The sequence below is a fragment of the Martes martes genome, assembly GCF_963455335.1.
Source record: "Martes martes genome assembly, chromosome: 14".
NCBI classification, from domain to species: domain Eukaryota; kingdom Metazoa; phylum Chordata; class Mammalia; order Carnivora; family Mustelidae; genus Martes; species Martes martes.
The window spans coordinates 51,772,987-51,793,395 of NC_137902.1; the positions used below are offsets into that span (position 1 = coordinate 51,772,987).

Consider the following 20,409-nt stretch of genomic DNA (forward strand, 5'->3'; position numbering starts at 1 on the left):
TATCCTTACACATAGGGAAACAAAGGCTGTGGGAGAGGACCTATCTTAGAAAGTTTCTGAGGAAACTTTAGCCCAGTCTTTCTTCTCCAAATGAAGTCTTCATCTATAGAAACTATATGCCAAGTAAATCAGTCTGCATCTTTTGAAATGGAAATTCAAGGACCAATGCTTCCCTAGAAGGGATTGCTGGGAAAATTCCTGACAGAATTAAGTAGAAAGGATCACTGTACTTGGATAGAGTGGCTATTATGTGATATCAATGAAAACAGGCTTTTTGGTAAAAACTGTGATGTCACTGGCCATAAGACACTCAGCACCATAGGACACCACAGCTGATGAAGCTGAGATACACAGGGCATATACATATACCGAAGATATGAGTAAAATGAGATAGGTGGAAGAAAAGTTTTTCCACTTTGGCATTTAAAAAAATAATAAACTATTTTTTGGAGCATTTTTAAGTTTACAGAAAAATTAAATGGAAAGTACAGAGTTCCTTTATATCCCCTCATCCCCTCAACCTTCAGTATCCCCTATTGTTAACATGTTGCATTGGTATGGTACATTTGTTACAACTGACAAGACAATACTGATTCATTTGTTTCTTTTTCTTTCTTTTTTTTTTTTTTTAAGAGAGAGAGTGGAAGTGCCCACAAGCTGAGGAGGGAGAGGCAGAGGGAAAGGGAAAGAGAGAATCTTAAGCAGGATCCACGCTCAGTATGGAGCCCCATGCAGGCCTGATATCATGACCTGAGACCTGGGCCACAATCAAGAGTCAGATGCTTAACCAACTGAGCCACCCAGGTGCCCCAATAATGACTCATTATTAACAACTAAAGTCCATGGTTTATATTAAGGCTCATTTTTTTGTGTTGTTCATTCTATAAGACTTGAAAAATGTTTAATGATCGGTTTTCTACCAGTAGAGTATCATACAATACAGTTTTGCTACCTTAAAAAACCCCTGTAATCTACCCATTTATTTATGTCTCTATACCCCCTCCCCAAGTCCTTGTCAACCACTGATATTTTTGCTGTGTCCATAGTTTTGCTTTTCCCAGAATATCATATAGTTGGAATCATACAGTGTATAGCCTTTTCATGACTGGCCTCTTTAATTTAGTACTGTGTTTTTAAGTTTCCTCTGTATCTTTTCATGGCTTGATAGCTCACTTCTTTTTGTGGCTGAATAGTATCCCATTGTATGGATGTGCCACAGTTTGTTTATCTAGTCACCTACTGAAGGACATCTTGCTTCCAAGTTTTGTCAATTAAATTGCTTAAGGCTGCTATCAATACCCACGTGCACCCATTTCAACATGGACATAAGTTTTCAATTTATTTGGGTAAATACCAAGGAGTATGATTGCTGGATTGTATGGTAGGAGGCTGTTTTGTAAGAAATCGCCAAACTGTTTTCCAAGGTGGCTGTACCATTTTGCATTCCCATTAGTAACGAATGGGAGTTCCTGCTGCTGCTCATCTTTGCTACATGGGCCATACGTATGAACTCAAGAAATTGGTAAAATGATATGACTGAAAGAATGGTTTTTCCATTAAAAAAAAAAAGTCTTAACATTTACTTAAAAAGAAAAACCTCCTCAAATAAAATGGACTGTTTAAAAGTATATGCATTTAACCAAACTCACTAATCTATTCCACTGTTTGGTAAAGTTATTTACTTTATTGTATGTTTTTGTCTTCAGAAAGCTACATGGTGCACTTCAGATTCCATTGGTACTTTCTAAGGCTTTGGCTCAGATCCTTGAGGACTGGATCAATGATCTAATGAATCATTTGAATTCCTGACTGTTACAATACTATGATTTCCCTACTGTCTCCATCCCTTGCCCGACCCCAGCTCATTCATTTAAGTTATCAATGTTCTTTATACATGAGTAATATCAAACTACACACTGTATAGTAGTGACAAGTTAATTACATAGTTATTAAGAGATAATGTGGGAGTAGTAACATAAGTTATCATGTAATTTACCTTTGTTCTTTGAGACATTACCATGTAATTAAAGCAAACCTGATATAATATTTTACAGAAACTAACAGTGCTGAACTCTATATTCCCCCCTATCCTTCTCCCTGTAAAAAATTTGCTCTCAGTCTTTTCTGGGTCAATTTGATTTTTCAATTCTTTGTTTGTTTTCCACCTTTCTTAGATATCTACATTTTAGTGATGATTGATGTGCTTTCTTAAACTGGCCTGCTATATTTTCTAGGTCAATAGTTACCAGATACATGCTGCCACATGGCACACGGGACAGTCAACATAAAGGCTGTATTTTTTTTTTTAAGGCTGTATTTTATTACATGTAGCTGCTTTAAGAGAATAAGGTACATACTAAAACTTTGACTAGCTGAATCCTCAATTTATTAGACTCATGCTACTACCATTCCTATACTTGATGTTTTATTATAAGAAGCAAATGAAAAAGAAAAACCCAGAATGCCATCAAAAATATTTTGATTTAGGGGCACCTGGGTGGCTTAGTGGGTTAAGGCCTCTGCCTTCAGCTCAGGTCATGATCCCAGGGTCCTGGGATCGAGCCCCACGTCGAGCTCTCTGCTCAGCAGGGAGCCTGCTTCCTCCTCTCTCTCTCTCTGCCTGCCTCTCTGCCTACTTGTGATCTCTGTCTGTCAAATAACTAAAATGAAATCTTTAAAAAAAAATATTTTGATTTATTCAGTCAACAGCTTTTGAATGCCTACCATTACTAGATATTATGATTCAAAGATGGATAAAACATGTTTGTCTTAGAAAATTGTATAGTTTTAGGAGAGAAAGCTATATAAATACTTTAAAAAATAATCCTAGCAGAAGTGTGAAGGATGAACTTACTAGGAAAGAGATTGTTGGCAGAGAGATCAAGTTGGAACTTAGTGCAACATTTTAGGAGTGGTTCTCAAAGTGTGTCTCTGGATCACCTAAGTCCCACCCTAGACCTACCGAATTAGAAACTGGATAGGGCCCAGCAATTGTCAATTGCTGGGACAATTTAACAAGCCTTGCAGGTGATCCTGATGCATGCTCAAGTTTGAGAACTACTGTTCTAGGTGGTAGATAAAAAGGACAGGAAGGAGAAAAAACAGGTTTAATGATCTGATGTGGGTGCTGATGAAAAGTGAAGCAGGCAAGGACAACTCTGTGACTTAAAGCTGAGGCAACTGTATGGACAATGGACCATGGGGTATGTCCCAGAGTCAGTTCATGTCAGGTGCTCTTCACTGGACAGTCTTACTGCTTTCTTTGGGGAGAACTACTTTTAACTCCACTCCCACCTGTCAGTGGAGGAATACCAACAAAATCCTAGGTAGGACAGGACAGAGGTGTTGTTATTTGATGCACTGGACATTCACTGGGCATTTTGGCAAACCAAATTTTAGAGATCTACAGAGTAACTTCAATCTATTCTGTGAAATCTTTTTTTTTTTTTTAAGATTTTATTTATTTATTCATTTGTCAGAGAGAGAGACAGAGTGCACAAGTGGGCAGAGTGGCAGGCAGAGGCTGAGAAAGAAGGAGGCTCCCTGCCGAGCAAGGAGCCAATGCAGGGCTCGATCCCAGGACCCAAGGATCATGACCTGAGCCGAAGGCAGCAGTTTAACCATCTGAGCCACCCGGGCATCCCTATTCTGTGAAATCTTGAGTGGAGCCTCTGATCTGTAAGCTACTGCCTATTAGCAGGAACTGATTTACAGATTTATGATCTTGGGAATTAGTTTTCTTATTTGTATTATAAATACTTAGGACAATTGATATTAGATGTTGTCTTCTTTCCTAACACATGTATACTCTCCATATTTACCTCTATTTTAAAAAAATATTTATTTATTTATAACCTTTTTTTAAAAAAGATTTTATTTATTTATTTGACAGAGATCACAAGTAGGCAGAGAGGCAGGCAGAGAGAGAGGAGGAAGCAGATTCCCCGCTGTGCAGAGAGCCCGATGTGGGGCTCGATCCCAGGACCTTGAGATCATGACCTGAGTCGAAAGCAGAGGCTTAACCCACTGAGCCACCCAAGTGCCCCTACCTCTATTTTTTTTAAAGTAATCTCTATGTGTAATGTGGGGCTCAAACTCATGACCCATCCTGAGATCAAGAGTCACATGCTCTATGGACTGAGCCAGCCAGGCGCCCCTTCTTATTTACTCCTATTTTAAGTAACAGTAAGAAAAAGTTAGCTGTGATGAGTCTCTGTCACTGGATTAGTTACATAACATGTTAGCATGGGTTAATCTTTTTTTTAACTAAAAAAGTTTTTTTTTTAGCATGGGCTAATCTTAAATCAAGGTGACCTGATACTAAAGTATGGCCTACTCTGCTATTTCATGACCCATTCCACACCTTCTGACAAAATCCTTTAATAACCAGTTTCTTAGATACATTGACTAGAATGGTTTTTATTTGATGGTAGGGTGCAAGTTTGCTTGCAGCTGGCCATGTGATTGATTGACTAACTGATACAACTATTTACCGGGTGTTTACTCTATGCCAGGCACTCTGTTGGGTTCTAGGGATACAATGGTGAATAAGACATATGGAGTCCCTGTGGGGCCCCTGGGTGGCTCAGTGGGTTAAGCCTCTGCCTTTGGCTCAGGTCATGATCTCAGGGGCCTGGGATCGAGCCCCGCATCGGGCTCTCTGCTCAGCAGGGAGCCTGTTTCCCCCCCCACCCCCCGCCCGCCTGCTGCTCCGCCCGCTTGTGATCTCTCTCTCTCTGTCAAATAAATAAATTAAAAAAAAAAAAAAGACATATGGAGTCCCTGTTCTCTTGAAGATTATATTTTAATAAGGGAGATAAAAAAATCCTAAGTAATAAGTTAGTAATTAAGATAACCAAGATAATAAGTAAGTAAATAAGGTAATTCTAGAGAGTGTTAAGTGCTATTAAGGAAAATAACTGTGTGTAGCAGTACAGAATAAGAGTGAAGGGCCCCATATTAGACAGGATAATTAGTGAAGAGGTGACTTTTAAGTTGAAACTGAGAAACAGAAAGAGACAGCCATGTAAAGAGGGTAAGACAATTCTAGACCAAGGGAGCTCCATGTGCAAAGTGGATAGAAGGCCTAAAAGAAGAAGACCAATATAGCCAGAGCATGTAAGCAAAGCTGAGAGCAGTATGAAATACAGAATCATGGATAGCAGATCATATAGATTCTTTCAGGTCACTCCAGGAGTTTAGATTTTTAGTCTAAGTTCAACTAGAAGCCACTGAAGCAAGGAAGTGAAGTAATTCAGTTTCTTTCTCAAAGAGTTATTTTGGCTATTGTATAGAAAATGGAATGGAGAGTAAGAAAGAGTGAAAGTATGAAGATTAGTTAGGAGCCACTATAGTAAGTAGAAAACAGGCTTGACCTAAAGTGTTGGGAGAAAAGTGGATGGATTTGAGGTAAGATCATATGAGCAGAATTCACTGAAGGTACGGACAGATGGAAAGGAATGCATCACTTGTGTACTGTTGGGAATGCAAACTTTGGAAAACAGCATGGAGGTTCCTCAAAAAGTTATCAGTAGAACCATCCTACAATCTAGCAATTGCACTACTACGTATTTACCCCAAACATACAAAAACATGAATTCAAAGGGATACCTGCACTCCGATGTTTACAGCAGCATTAATTACAATAGCCAAATATGGAAGCAGCTCAAGTGTCCATCAATAGATGAGTAAAGATGTGGTATGTATATACACAAAAAAATGGAATATTACCCAGGCATAAAAAAGAATATCTTGCCATTTGCAATGATGTGGACAGAGCTACAGAGTATAATGCTAAACAAAGTAAGTCAGAGAAAGACAAATACTATATGATCACTCGCATGTGGAATTTAAGAAACAAAACAAATGAGCAAAGGGAGGAAAAAAGAGAGAGAGAGAGAGAGAGAGACAAACCAAGAAACAGACTCTTAATTATAGAGAACAAACTAATGGTTACCAGAGGAGAGTTGGGTGGAGCGGTAGGTAAAACAGATGATAAGGATTAAGGAGGACATTTGTGATGAGCACTGGGTGATATATGGGATTGTTGAATCACTACACTGTACACCTGAAACTAAGATAAAACTATATGTTAACTATATTGGAATTAAAATAAAAACGATAAAAAATTGAATCCTAGGTTTCCAGCTCGAGATTCAGGGTATTTGATGTTCCATGTATTGTGTGATAGATGCATTGTGCTGCAGGGAACACTTTTAGGACAATAAGCATGAGAAAAATGATGTAGACAGCCATACAAACATACACATTGACAGAATCCATCCATCCATCCATTACCCTTTTAAGAAAAATCACCTCCTCTCTAGCATTGCTGAGGGGTTTGGTTGATAGATTTTGTGCACGTAAATCAATCCTTCCTCCTAACTTAACCAAAGAGAGGGCATCTGACCCAAGAGCAAATAATTATGGTTCTGCCAGTGTCCTACTTATGCGTGGCACCAAAACTAAGCTAACTTAGTGTTAGCTAAGGGAAAGCAAAGAAAGACCAGCAAGTTGATGGTGAGATAGAGAAAGCCCACATGCAATGGCAGCTGAGTAACAATACCGTGTAAGCACAGGAGTGAAGAGCCATGAATACCTGCTCTTCAGGTCTCTAGAACTGATTTGAGTCTAGAATTACCATCTGGCTCCACTCTCAGTGAAAACCTGTCCAGTTTTAGCTCCTGTTTGAGATTCCTTTTATTACAGGCAGCACTTAATGAGGCTTTATGATGCTTTACACACATTATGTAATTTAACTTTCATGATAACCCAAATGAGTTAGGTGCTCGTTAATGTCATCTTTATAGATGAGGAAACTAAGGCTTTGGAAACGTTAACTAACTTGTCCATATTCCTACAACTAGTTAATGGCAGTACCAGGACTCAAACCTCTATCTTATGACTCACTGTCTTAATCACTACATTACAATGTCTTCCTTAATGCTTGTGTGTTTCCTTAAAAAAGTTCCTTATCCTGAGCTAAGTTAAATGCGTTTCTGTTCCTTTTGTTCAAAGGAGTCAGATGAAACAATGCCTTAAAGCTGAAGTATGGCTGCCTACTGTATCTTGCCCTCCCTTCCATGCCAGCAAGTTCCCTCACACAGTTATCATTCTTTTTTTTTTTTAAAGGTTTTATTTATTTTATTTGACAGAGATTACAAGTAGGCAGAGAGGCAGGCAGAGAGAGAGAGGAGGAAGCAGGCTCCCCGCTGAGCAGAGAGCCCGATGCGGGGCTCGATCCCAGGACCCCGGGACCATGACCTGAGCTGAAGGCAGAGGCTCCAACCCACTGAGCCACCCAGGCACCCCCACAGTTGTCATTCTTAAGAAGACTGAATAGAACAAAATATATCGCTGTATAGTGAGGATTTTGAAATGTCCATGTAAAAAATAAGATGATATGTTATAATCATAAGTCCGTATCCTTTCATTTCCTTCTGTCTTTGAATACTTTAATATACAATAAAGATATAAATACAAACGTGAACTGGTTTGTATTTGGTAGAGCATGCAACTCTGGATCTTGGGGTCATGAGTTCAAGCCGCATGTTGGCCCTAGAGCTTACTTAAATAAATAAGTAAATACAGGGGCGCCTGGGTGGCTCAGTGGGTTAAAGCCTCTACCTTGGCCTTGGGTCATGGTCCCAGGGTTCTGGGATCAAGCCCCACATTGGGCTCTCTGCTCAGCAGGGAACCTGCTTCCTCCTCTCTCTCTCTGCCTGCCTCTCCACCTACTTGTGATCTCTGTCTGTCAAATAAATAAAATCTAAAAAAAAAAAACAAAAACAAAGTAAGTAAATACAACTGTGAGAAGCCAATTTCCTCCTCTATCTGCTGTAAAATTAAAAGAAAGAGCTCTGATGGTGCTCTCTATAACAAAACTTCATAATCTACTATTTCATGGCTTAAAGACTCAAGGCAAATTTGGCTTAAAACTACGCAGCATTTCAAAGGCAAAGAACCACAGTTCTCAGGGATGCCTGGGTGGCTCAGTTGGTTAAGTGTCTGCCTTGTGCTCAGGTCATGATCCCAAGGTCCTGGGATAAAGCCCTACGTTGGGATCCCTGCTCAGTGGGGAGCCTGCTTCTCCCTCTACTTGCTATTCCCCCTGCTTGTGCCCCCCTGACAAATAAATAAAATCTTTAAAAAAAAAACAAAACTGCACCTGCCCCAATATCTTTCACTGTCCTTTTTGACAGAGTCGGTTGCTTCTACGTTTTAGAAGAGGTTGTCCCTCAGATTATCATTATTTTTCTTAGTCATTTAAGCAGATTGGGGCAGAGGTACCAGAGGGCATGAGAAGTTTACTACAGTGCAGTGAATAAACAATTACAGCTGAGAGGAAGACTAATTTTAAATCTAACAGTCAAACTTATTTTGAATAAGTTTTCAATTTTGTGTTCATCATCCCAGGTGAGTGATTTTTTTTTTTTTTGACTCTCATGTTTTTCTAGCCATTTGCAAGAGGGCAGGTAGTGTGTTTATATGAATACCTTCCATCAAATTTAATAGCTAGTTCAATTTCTATAGAAGGTAAGCAACCCCTCAGTCTGACCTTTACTTTTACACAGATGTGCATCAACTTTTATCTTTAAGATGATGACTAACTTATAGCAGCTAGAATATTTTAGATTCTTCTTTAATGAAGAATAGTATTTAGGAACAAGGGTGGCAGTGACAGTTTTATGTGTCTAGGTCATGTTGTGCTACAAAACCACTGAATTTTAATAAAGATTTTACCAGGGTATTTTTTCTACAATAACATGTGTTTTAAATATTTTATAATTGCTTTACTACTTCTTTAAAGTTGATTTTTCAGAAAAATCACATACTTCTTCTGTTGATATGAGTATAGATCACTGTCCCTTTACATTGTGTTCTGGTGTTAGTCTAATTACTAGACTGAGAAAAAGTCTGGAAAACCTTTACCCATTAAATTCATATATCTAACAAGTCACAACCTTGAAATCTTGCTCTACCTGAAAGCACCGTTAAAAGTGCTTGGCTATTATTACTGGAGGAAATTTTTAATAAAAGCTAATTAAGCTACAAAACTCCCAAGCGGTTAACTGATTTTAGGGGCTAAATTTCTGGTACTTCTAATTATCCTCTGATGGCTTTACTTAGTGTTTCACAACCATGACAGATGACAATGAAAAGCTGCAGTGAAATTCATCCACCCTGACACTGTGCTAAGCACCGGTTTCTCCCTCTCCAAGTTAAATCAATACTCTGTTTGAGTAAACACATTTACAGCTTTATTAGGATGTCTTGCTTGTTCTGTAACAGCTACTTGAAGCTGTGGTAACAAATCGACTCAACTCAGTTAAACCTAGAGAGCTGGGTAAGAGGCCCATCGATAAGGTTGTTATAAAAATAAACTGCAGGAGATCAGAAAGCTGGAGCAAACAGTCTGGTAAATGTCAATATTTTCCTTTACAGAGGATGACAAAAACAGTGAGATCATGTGGAAAGTCTTTCTTTCCCCCCCTTAAAAATGTTTCTTGTTTCAATTGGATAAAAGCATTTCTACTTTTTGTGCACATCTCTTCTGAATGACATTTTTGCTTCCTAATTCCCATGTGCATGCGGAACAGGAAGCTGGTGTAAATATTTGGTATTTTCCCTGCCGTGTCAGATTCTTTATTTTCCTTCATATTGACAGGCTTATTTTGGTCGTCGGTGACTTTGCAAAATGACCTTATTCAAGTTATCTGGAGCACCTGGGTGGCTCAGTCTTACTTTCTTTTTATTAATTAAACAAAACTTCTGGCATCTATGTTTGGGAGGTCATTGCCATGTAGTATTTACTCTTAATATCTGTGAGACCTGATGTTGTACTTTCCAAATTAGGCCTTCCTTACTTATGTATTTAACAAGACCAAACAGTGTTAGCTTCAGACAGGCCACACAACCTCTTGACTAGCCATAGTATATAAAAATGACTGTTACCTCTTAGGAGCTAGCTTCCAGAGTGCCGATGGCCCTACCAAACAAGAACTTGTATACCCTCTTTTAGATGTTCATAGGCTGCTCAAAGGACTAACATCTGGCAGGAAATTCCCACTTCAGTTTGGCTAGCTTAGCCTACCCAGATGTGACAAAGCAGTGGTTTCCCCCAGTGGAAAAGTGCTCTACATGTAAACTCTTTTTCTTGTGTTGTTAGTAAAATTTTGTTTTGTTATGGCTTGACTTCATGTTGACTACCAACTAGTCATGAACTCAAGTAACAAGTTATGACCCATATGCTAGAAAACCCAGATTCTTCTGGAAAAAGAAAGTCAACAAATGTTACGTTTTGAAGTAACTTAAAAAGCTACTTTGCCTGCCAGGGTAAGGTCTGACTTAGTAGGTATTTGCATAATGAAAACCAAAGCCCAAGTGGTGTCAGATGGTGTAGTGACTGACATGGACAGGAAGTCAATTCAGAGCAAAGGCTCCTTTGCAATAGCTCAGCACCACACATCCTCCCACACAAAGTGAGCAACTGAGCAGCACGGTATAACCTATAGGAAAATGGCCAGTGCTATAGCTATGAGGATAACTTATTTCCTTTCTCTGGTGACTAAAAATGGAAATCTGTCAAATTCTATTAACATGGCATGGGATACTGCATATGAATTAAAAAACCCCTCCAAATCCCAAGACTTTTAAATGGCTCCAATTCAGGAAAGACTCTAAAGAGGACCACGAAACAGTATATTTTACTCATAGACGTAAGTTGCCCTTCTGCCCCAACCCCTTTCAAAATACTGCTTTAAAGATCATTCCTCCTCATGAAACAGAAATGTACAAGATCAGGTTAGAATTTGAATTTTCAACCTAAAGTGTGATCTCTTGATGTGGTTCCCAAAATAAAAGTATAGCATATGCTTCTGTTTATAAATGAAGTCAAACATCTTGGATACCCACATGCCAAGAAAAAGTACATCAAAGGCTTCTACCCATTTGGGATATTGACCCTTGACCTATGTATTTCCAAGAGGACTATATAATGGATTGCTTAACAGACAACTTCCATTTGGGTTATTAACATGTATAATTACTGGACCATGAATTAATGAGTCAGGAGATCTGGCTCCTAGTATTGGATATTTGCAATTAACTCCCTTTCTTTGGGACTTACCTTCCTCATCCATCAAATGGGGACTGCTGAACAGATCATGGTTTTCATATTCCACATTGCCTATTCCAGGGAGTTATTTTATGAGCCACCAAATAAAATGTAGATGAGGCCAAATGAGGATTTGTTTAATCTCATTTCATTCTGATTCAGATAAGACCTCATTTGAACCACAGTTTCATGACTAAAAACTTTAAAAATCTGAAAACCAGAAAATGTGATTTTTAAAAATATTCCCTTCCAGAACTGTCTGGGTGACTCAGTCAGTTAACTGTCTGACTTTGGTTCAGGTGCTGATCCCTGGTTCAGTGGTGATTCCTGCCTCCGGGTCCTGAGATCGAGCCCCGCATTGGGTTCCTTGCTTGGCGGGGAGCCTGCTTCTCCCTCTGCCTGCCGTTCCCCACTGCTTGTGCTCTCTCTTTCTCTCTGACAAATAAATAAATAAAATCTTAAAAAAATATATTCCTTTTCAGCACTAACATATTAAGTAATACAGTTAAAAGCAAAAGGACTCATTAGGACAAGGTCATAGATGTTAGAATAAGGAGATGATAGCAAGCTTATTTATGTGCGTTTATTTATGCCTTAATTCATAAGCAAGATAACTAATATTGTTATCATTTAACTCAATTGAAAAACTGTTACTTGATCAATTGACAATTCCTCAAAGCAGGGTGGTTCTAAAATTTTAGAGCATTTGATGAAAGAAATTGGTTTTTAATTTGCCATCTATTTCATGGACTAGAAATAAAATAAACATATCTCATCTCTATAAAATGTCAATGTTATCTGCATAATTAAATGAAAAATAAATTAAGAGCCTGTGTTCATACTACAGACTTGGAAATTCATATATCTGAAGTGAGAATAGTTGTAAATTTAGTAATTGTGTAGCTAATTTTTGTTTTATTCAGACCTACTGATAGTAAATAGCTTTATAATATCAGAGGTTATGTTTTATACATATTTTCATATAAGAAGTTTGGCAAGTTTTGTTTTCGTTTTTGTTTTTAGTTTTTTAATTTTTAAATTTTTTGGCAAGTTGTTTCTAATGACTTATTTACCACAACTAAGACTTCTGTTAGGTCCCTGGGTTAGCTAGGGTATGCATCAGCACTATCAATGTGATTTTGATTTTGATTTTATTAATTACAAAGCTGATAAATGATACACTATACCAAATTTAAACATAAATGAGACAAGATTTAAAACTGAATACATTTAGCTTCATGAAAACTTACTATATTGCTCCTATCTTTTTTCATCTTGGTATTGGCTGATAAAATCTGTTGTGTCATAGACAGGCATCAGTCTATGGATGAGTGTTCAGAAAATCATTTTGCTAATTTTTCCTCCCTTCGAGGGGAAGATAAGATGATATACTAATAGAGCAGAGTATAACAAACTAATTAGAGGTAAGAACTCTGAGGTCAAACTTCGAGTTTGAAACCAGGTTTTCACTGTGATTTTAGACATACTTAATCTCTTGTATCTCTGAGACTAGCGGAACAGTCCAGCTGAGCCTAGGCCCAGTTGCCAATCAACAGATTTGTGGAGCTAAGTAAATGGTTGTTGTTTTAGGTCACAAAGTTTTGGGGGTAGTTTGTTTATATATACCACTAATACGTGTTATATGAATGAGACAGATAGGGTAGGTAAAATTGACCAAATCCATGTAACAGCAGTTGGGGCCACTAATGAATTCAAGTTAGTTCCATTTGATGCACAAATATTCTAGACCAGGAAAACTGATACACATATATTTTACCACGTCACAATTCTAAGAAAATTAACTTTGCTTATGACATTTCCTCTGGTTCTCTGCCACTAAATATAATCTTATAAAATCAATATTGTTTTCTTGGAATAAACATTTCTTAGTAATCTTCAAATATAGGAAACTTAGGTTCATATTTGAGCTTCAGGTTCTGATAGTCTACATGGCTCAAACTATCTTTGTCTTATCCAAACCTCCAGAAGACAAAGTCCTTTGAATTCCATTATCTATTTATAATTGCCTCTAGGTGGAGGTCATCCAGGATACCTAATCTTTGAGGAAACATTCATGTTTGTGAGAGATTCCAGACTTTACAACTTAAAATCATCCAGTATTCCATTTGAACTAAAGTTACGTCTCTTTTTTGTCATGGCTTGAGAAGCATCATTACCTCTTTTAACCAACAAAGGCTTAAATAATCTTAGGCAATGTTCTTGAAATTTATTCCTGGTCCCACATCAGCTTTTCTAAATATTTGGATGTTAACACTAGAATAGCATGTCATGAAGTGTTCTATGAGTGTGCAAAGTGTGAATCTTCCCTCCACTTCCATGAACTTGAGCTGCTGTCTTTGATGAATTTCATATTCCTAATGATGAAGTCAATTTCATACCTCATTTGATAGTTTTAAGGAAAATTGCTGCTTAAGAATAAAATACCAAAGATATCCTACTTAAGACAGGAACAGGTATTATTGTTAAGATACAAGGAAAAGTATTATTGTTTCCTTGGGTATGGATGTGGGTAGGAGTATCCAGTTCTCATCTTGGTTACCATTAGATAAATTCTCTGCATATAGAGGTCCTATGAAAGTTCTGATTTTTGAGTGAATTAGTGTGAGAAATAACATATTTAAGTTATTTTCTAGTTTTCTGAGTTGGACAGCTAAGAAGAGAGGTGGTGCAGAAAAACATCACAAGAAATCTGCACCACTTCTTTGCAGAGCACAATTTAGCAGCAATTAAGAAGAATGGGAGAGTAAGCTACACATGTTTGGGAACAAACAAGCAAACAAGGTGAGACTAGAAAATACAAAGATAATTTAGAGAATCCCCATGACTCTCTGCAGTATAGCCATATGCTATAAGAGAAGGAAATAGCATCCTTGTTTTAGAAACTTAAGTCTTTTTTCCTTAACCAAAATGTTTTGAAAATGAATTAGAAAGTAAAATTAATGCTTCTTTTTATTAGATGGGAACTAGGAGAATTATTATTATTTTTAAAGATTTTATTTATTTATTTGATTCCTTGGACTGTACATTCTTTTTTTTTTTAAGATTTTATTTATTTATTTGATTCAGGAGAATTATTTACATTGGGATTGCTAAGTGGCTTTAATAGTCATGTGTATGATGTAGGTATTATCTTTTAGGGTATTACATTTTCCCTGCTAAACCTGTCATGAGAAACTGAAAAAGTATTAGAGGTAGCACAGTTACTTTACTGTCATTCAAAAGAAACTGTTCTAAGCTATATATGGCTCTTAACCACATTTAATGAAGCTTTTTGAATCCTAAGAATGTTGGTCTTTGGGTGAGGTCTTCAGTCTTTTATCTGAGAGCTATATATATGTGCTTGGGTATAATCTGTCAAAGGCGTACTCACTTTTAGTCTAAATATGATTTGTAGGTCTAGTCCATATTCCTACAGCTGCCATAAAACATACAACTAAATCATATTAGATTAACACAGGCTGGTATTGACAGCCCACTGGGAACATATTGATTAGGTCCTCTTTCATGTTATTTGTTATTATTTTTCTTCTCAGTTTCATTTACTGGGAAGACACAGGGGAAGAGATTTCACCAGGAACAATGACAGTGCCTGTCACAAAATGTTCTCAATGTTTCCATTTGTTACTATGGCAGTGACAAAGAGGGTTCCAAATGAAAAGGCAGACCTGCTGTGACAAAGCACAGCAGGACAACAGGAAGAAATTTTCTCCTGACCTGGGAAATTAGGAAATCACACTTAGAGATTACAGAATTGTCTCCATTTCCAAGGGTACAATCGTAGCACTTGGGCTTTTGAGGGAGCATGTGAAAAGGGTAGTTCCATCAGGCCTGGCTACGGACAAATAAAGGGCAAATGTTACAGAGTGCTTAAGATCTCCAAATAGAACAAGGAGGCATGCTTGTAGAGGCTAGAGGGAATTGTCACTGTTACTGAACCCCTGAGATGGAACTATGAATTTAGTTTATGTACATGTGGGGTACTCATTTTAAAATTACACATGAAAATCTGTGATATACTATAGTCATATATCTCTTATGTGGCTAATAAGGACACATGGCACTCTGGTACTAGGATATGTAATTAGCACATGGTAGATGAAATGATGCTTTACCCAAGAACTTGAAACTGGGACTGGAATACAGTTATGCAAAGTCACAAAAGACAGAAATATTCTTAAGCCAGCAAAACTTAAAAAGTAATAGGAAGAATAGATTATCTAAAGATAGAATGTGTCAATCGGAGAGGAGATATGTTAATCAGGCAATAAAATAGACCAAAGAAAAAGAAACTACATAATAAATGCAAAAGTTGCCATTGCCTCTTCATTCATGTTCAAGGTAGAGAAGTATGTTTCAATAGCTGGAGTATTTCCAATCCTAGTAGAAAGGCTTTCTTCCCTAGTGTAGAGATGGAAGTAGGGGTTTTTAACCAATGAATTTTTTTAGTACTTCCAACTGATAAAACCATCTCTATTGTAAGATGGGATGCATTAGCCTGATGCTATTAAATGGTTGATTCATACAGCTCCTTGTATTTAGATTCCATGCTGACCCAGCAAGTTTATGATCTGTCTTTCTGTATCTCTGTAATGCAATCAATTGTACTGCGTAGCAAAAAAGCTCCTGGTTCAAACTCACCAGGGACTATAGTCCTTCGATTATTTTCCCTTTCCCCCCCTTTTTTTTCTGCAACAGTCTTACCCTAGAGTCCTAAGAATCCTATCAGATAACAAAAGCTCCTGTTCAATACATGAAATCATCTATTCAGATAACAGAAAGATTCTCTTTGGCAAAACCCAGCTTTTGTTAGTAAGGCTGGTCTCTGGCTCCCTGTCCTAATGATGAGATTGCCCTATAAGTTTAGGGAAGCAATACAGTGCAGTGAGTAAGAGCACTGACTCTGAAGCCAGACTGCCTGGATTGAATCTTGGCTCCACCACTCTCTAGCTATGAGACTTAGTGGAAGTTACCTAATCCCTCTGTGTCTCAGTTGTCTTATCAGTAAAATGGGGGTTATTAATAGCCTACTGTAGGGTCTTCTGGGTGGCTCAGTCGGTTGAGTCCTAACTCTTGATTTCAACTCAGGTCATGATCTCAGGGTTATGACATTGAGCCCTGCTTTGGGCTTGGACTCAGTGGAGTCAGCTTCTCTCCCTCTCCTTATGCCCTTCCCCCTGCTCGTGCACACATGATCACTCTCTCTCAAATAAATAAATAAATCTTAAAAAAAAAAAAAAGCACCCTACTTCAGTGAGCTTTTATGAACATTAAATGAGTTACTATATGTAAAATGCTGAAGATGCTTACTGGCTAGTAAGTGCTATATAAATGTTTTCTATTGCTATACTGTATAGCTTGACTTACACAGAATGTGCTAAACATGCCAACATTAAGTATTTCAATGCTAAAATGACATTAGAGTGCTCACGTCATTGCATGACTCAGTCTTTCAGGATCTGATTATCCTGGAAACTGATCAGAGTAGGGTTAAAGTGAGAAAAATGGCTACCAGTAAAGCCCTGCCTACTGTCAGGCTGCCTTCCACTTTCTCTACAGTGATTTCAACAGCATGTAGTAAAACCTAGTGTTTGGATCCAAGGTATGATGAAAGTGAATTAAGTGAGGAAGCTGCCAACATATTACACAAGGGGTTGACAAATTAGAGCCTGAGGGCCAAATCCAGCCCGTGGCCTGTTTCGGTATAACTGGAGAGTTACAAAAGGTTTTTATGTTTTCGGAATGTTATAAAAAACCTAAACCAATAGCAAGCAAGCACATAAACAAACAAAACAAGAATAATATGCAATACAGCTTGTACAGGAGTTGCAAACCTAAAATATTCACTATCTGGCCCTTTACAAAAAAAAAAAAAAAAGCATGTGGCTCCCTGTTCCATACTCTTCCCTTACTACTTACTTCACTGTACCCTGACAATAAATACATAGGCAGATAGAGTAAGATAAAAAAAGAGGCTGCAAATCCTATAACAGAGAGCCCAAGTGCTTTGGTGAGGTAGTTCATTTATTATCCTCACCACAATACAAATGGGTAGCTAGCTATTCCACTTCAGTACCTAAGAATGACTTCTCTCTCCCTCAGAAAGTCCATACATTCTTACCTAGTACTGGGAACATTATAGGTAGTTAGCTGTTCGTAAAGGAGTCTGTTTTTACAGGGCTAGGTAGCCCAGGATCCAGGTTGTGACTAATTAGGTCACCATCGTATTGATGATGGCTTCACAATGTACCCTACTGAACATTAAAAAAAAAACAACAGAGTATTTACTGTTTTAAATATTTGAAGTACTTAAATAATGCACACACAAGTGGTAAGTTTAAAGGTTAGGTACCGAGATTCCTGATTTAATCAATTTTAAACAAGAAATCCATAGTGTAGGGGCTGGGGGGGGGGAGTGGGAAGAAATCCATAGTGTTTCCTTAATGTATTACAGAATTCAGTCCAATTCTGGATAAGATATTTTTAGCCTACATGGATTTAGAGGTCTGAAGAAATACAGCTTAGGAAAAATAGCTGGAAAACATTCTAATCAATGAGGAGGCCTTTTAGAACAAAGACACAAAAGATACAAGCATGACAGTAAAGTAGAATGTTTTCTGTGGTATGTACTCTTTCCAAAGAATAGGGCATGAGGCATGCTATGAGTCTACTGGTTAAAAGCTCACTGAAGAGTAGGCATGAAGTTTCAAAGAAGGAAATATGAGAAAGTTCTGTTGGTGAAAAAGATCCTTAAGACAAATGAGTATCTATAGTTGAAACAATACTATGTTAAAACTATCATATAATTTAAATTTCCCATGATTCAAATTATCTTCCAAGGAAAGGAGGATAATCAATAGTCAATTCTATTTGCCTTTGTTCCTTGTTCAACTCAATGTTGTAAGAAATAAAGAGAGATCAAGAGGGACTCTTCTGGATTATCATTCGGGAATCTAAAGCTTTCTAGAGACCACTATCTAGCTTAACTACACTTAACTAGAAGTGGTTTAGACATATCAAAAGAACTTTTGAACCAGACTTTAGATCAATCTGATTCATCAGGCCAAGAATCTTTCAACTGTCTTCATCTTAGAGTACTTGTTCTAAAAATGACTTAGTTCTTACAAACTGTGCCATTTTTTACTAACCCTGGACCAGAAAAAAATTTAACCCTTCCTAGTACATTTATGACCACTTAACTATTGCATTAGAAACAGATGTTTTAATCAAATGATACAATCTGAAGACATCATCCTTAGTTAATATTCACTACAACTTCTTTTAAAGAACAACAATGTGTTCACATTTAAGCCTGAAGGCCTAAGAATATACTATATACTGTACTTGATACAGCTTGTTTATGCAATGTCCTCGTAGACACAATTAAACTTGTGAAAATGACTGGGGTACAGCACAACTGCAAATTATCTTTGAGCCCAAAATAAGTATTTTTCCTATAGTAAAATATCTTCATAATACAGCAATAGCAGCATATGAAAACAACATTAGGAGTTAATTATTAAAAGATGAAATTATTAAATTCATAAATCTTGGCGATATAGTAGAGGCAAGGGTTAAAGGAAATGTTTAACTTATAAGTATGAAATAAATGAATCCTTACCTCCCACAAATGCATCTCCAGCTCCATTGGTATCAACAATTTCTTTCTGGTCTTGATCCAAGACAGCAAAAGCAGTGACTTCATTTTCTGCAAGTAGAGCCAAAGAAAGGCAGACTGACTTCTCTTTGTAACACTCAATACAGAAACTCACCTAGTAAAGTCTGAAGCTCCTTCATCATTCATCATTCAAAGAGAGAAACAGCATGAGTTCCATACTCTGTACATGAGTACTTGGGAATTAGGGTGCAAAGTCATCTGTAAACAATGCTTTTTTGGGGGTAATTTTCAGCACACAGATACTGTATGTGTTTTGTTAGAGTTTATACCGAGATAGATCACATATTGTGGGAATGACTGTAAACCACAGCAGTACATTTTTGGACAGTATAAAAATACTTGAACAGAAACTATGAGGCAAAGAAAGTGTTTGTAAGGACAGGATCTCTAATAAAGCTTCCAGCTTGAATGCATTCTTGGCAGTGAAATCTTGGATACAGTTAAAGAGCTGTAAATTTAAAATACATAAATAACAAGTCTTGGGTGTTTCTCTACAGAAAATCACAATGGCATAATAAAAACATAACTACTATTCTGTTATATAATTCTTTATGCCAATGTTAAGAATTACTGATTTTACTTGGCTTATTACAAAAAACTGAATCCAGTTACTTTTTACAAAGGAGTCGCTATTTCCTTTAAACTATCTGTCAACTAGCAAGAGGGAAAGCCATTTAGAACAAAAGGGACAGTGCAGTGGGTTCTTGTCTTATAGCAGTCTGGACCAGGGCGCTTGTTTTGACTATAAAGTAACCTAATACAGTCCTTTAAGCTTGGCACATGACAGTGGAATGGAGTTATCTGTGATGAAATGTGGCCATCTGCAAAAGATTGGACAGTGCTTTTTATTGGTGGCTGGAACTTCTGAAATCACAAATTTGCATCCCTTATGGGGACAGATGTGGCCAAAAACTTGTAAACTTCAGTCTCACCTAAGGTCAAGAGAGAGGGAAAAGGAGATACTGAGCACTGTAGGGTCTTAATGAAGAACCTAACAATCTCAAAGAGCATATTCTGTCCTTTGTTACTTGGTACTAATGGATACTTTCAACAGAGATAAGCACAGATATGATAATGAAAAAAAAAAAAAAAACCACCCCTACTGGAAAGATTGACATTCAAGAAGAGGATTCTTCACTTAGTGATCCCTTTTGACTATATGACTGTAGATGCTAAGAAGACTCCATATCAGAAACATCTATTTAAACTCCTTAAGTGGGGCGCCTGGGTGGCTCAGTGGGTTAAAGCCTCTGCCTTCAGCTCAGGTCATGATCTCAGGGTCCTGGGATCCAGCCCCTCATAGTGTTCTCTGCTCAGCAGGGAGCCTGCTTCACCCTCTCTCTCTGCCTGCCTCTCTGCCTACCTGTGATCTCTGTCTGTCAAATAAATAAATAAATAAATAATCTTAAAAAAAAATTAATAAACTCCTTAAGTATCTAACTTTCCACACTTTGTAACACCAGGACCTACATGGTAGTTAGCAGGATTTTGATTAATTGGAAGTTAAGGCATTAATATTCAGGATTAAATTTTCTAGGGAGTATGCAGTACACACTGCTACACAGGCAAAAAAAAAAAAAAGTAACCATACTTTACT

At 37.5% G+C, this 20,409-nt stretch overlaps 1 protein-coding gene across 4 annotated transcripts in view; it reads right to left on the bottom strand.

The window, feature by feature from the left end:
• The window catches only part of ADK (adenosine kinase), a 523,602-nt gene that overhangs the window by 13,401 nt on the left and 489,792 nt on the right, over positions 1-20,409 (bottom strand). For all 4 annotated transcript variants that reach the window (XM_080822506.1, XM_080822503.1, XM_080822505.1 and 1 more), the window contains one exon: positions 18,756-18,842. In XM_080822506.1, coding sequence (XP_080678632.1) covers positions 18,756-18,842 — 87 coding nt within the window. The remainder of the gene's footprint in view (positions 1-18,755; positions 18,843-20,409) is intronic.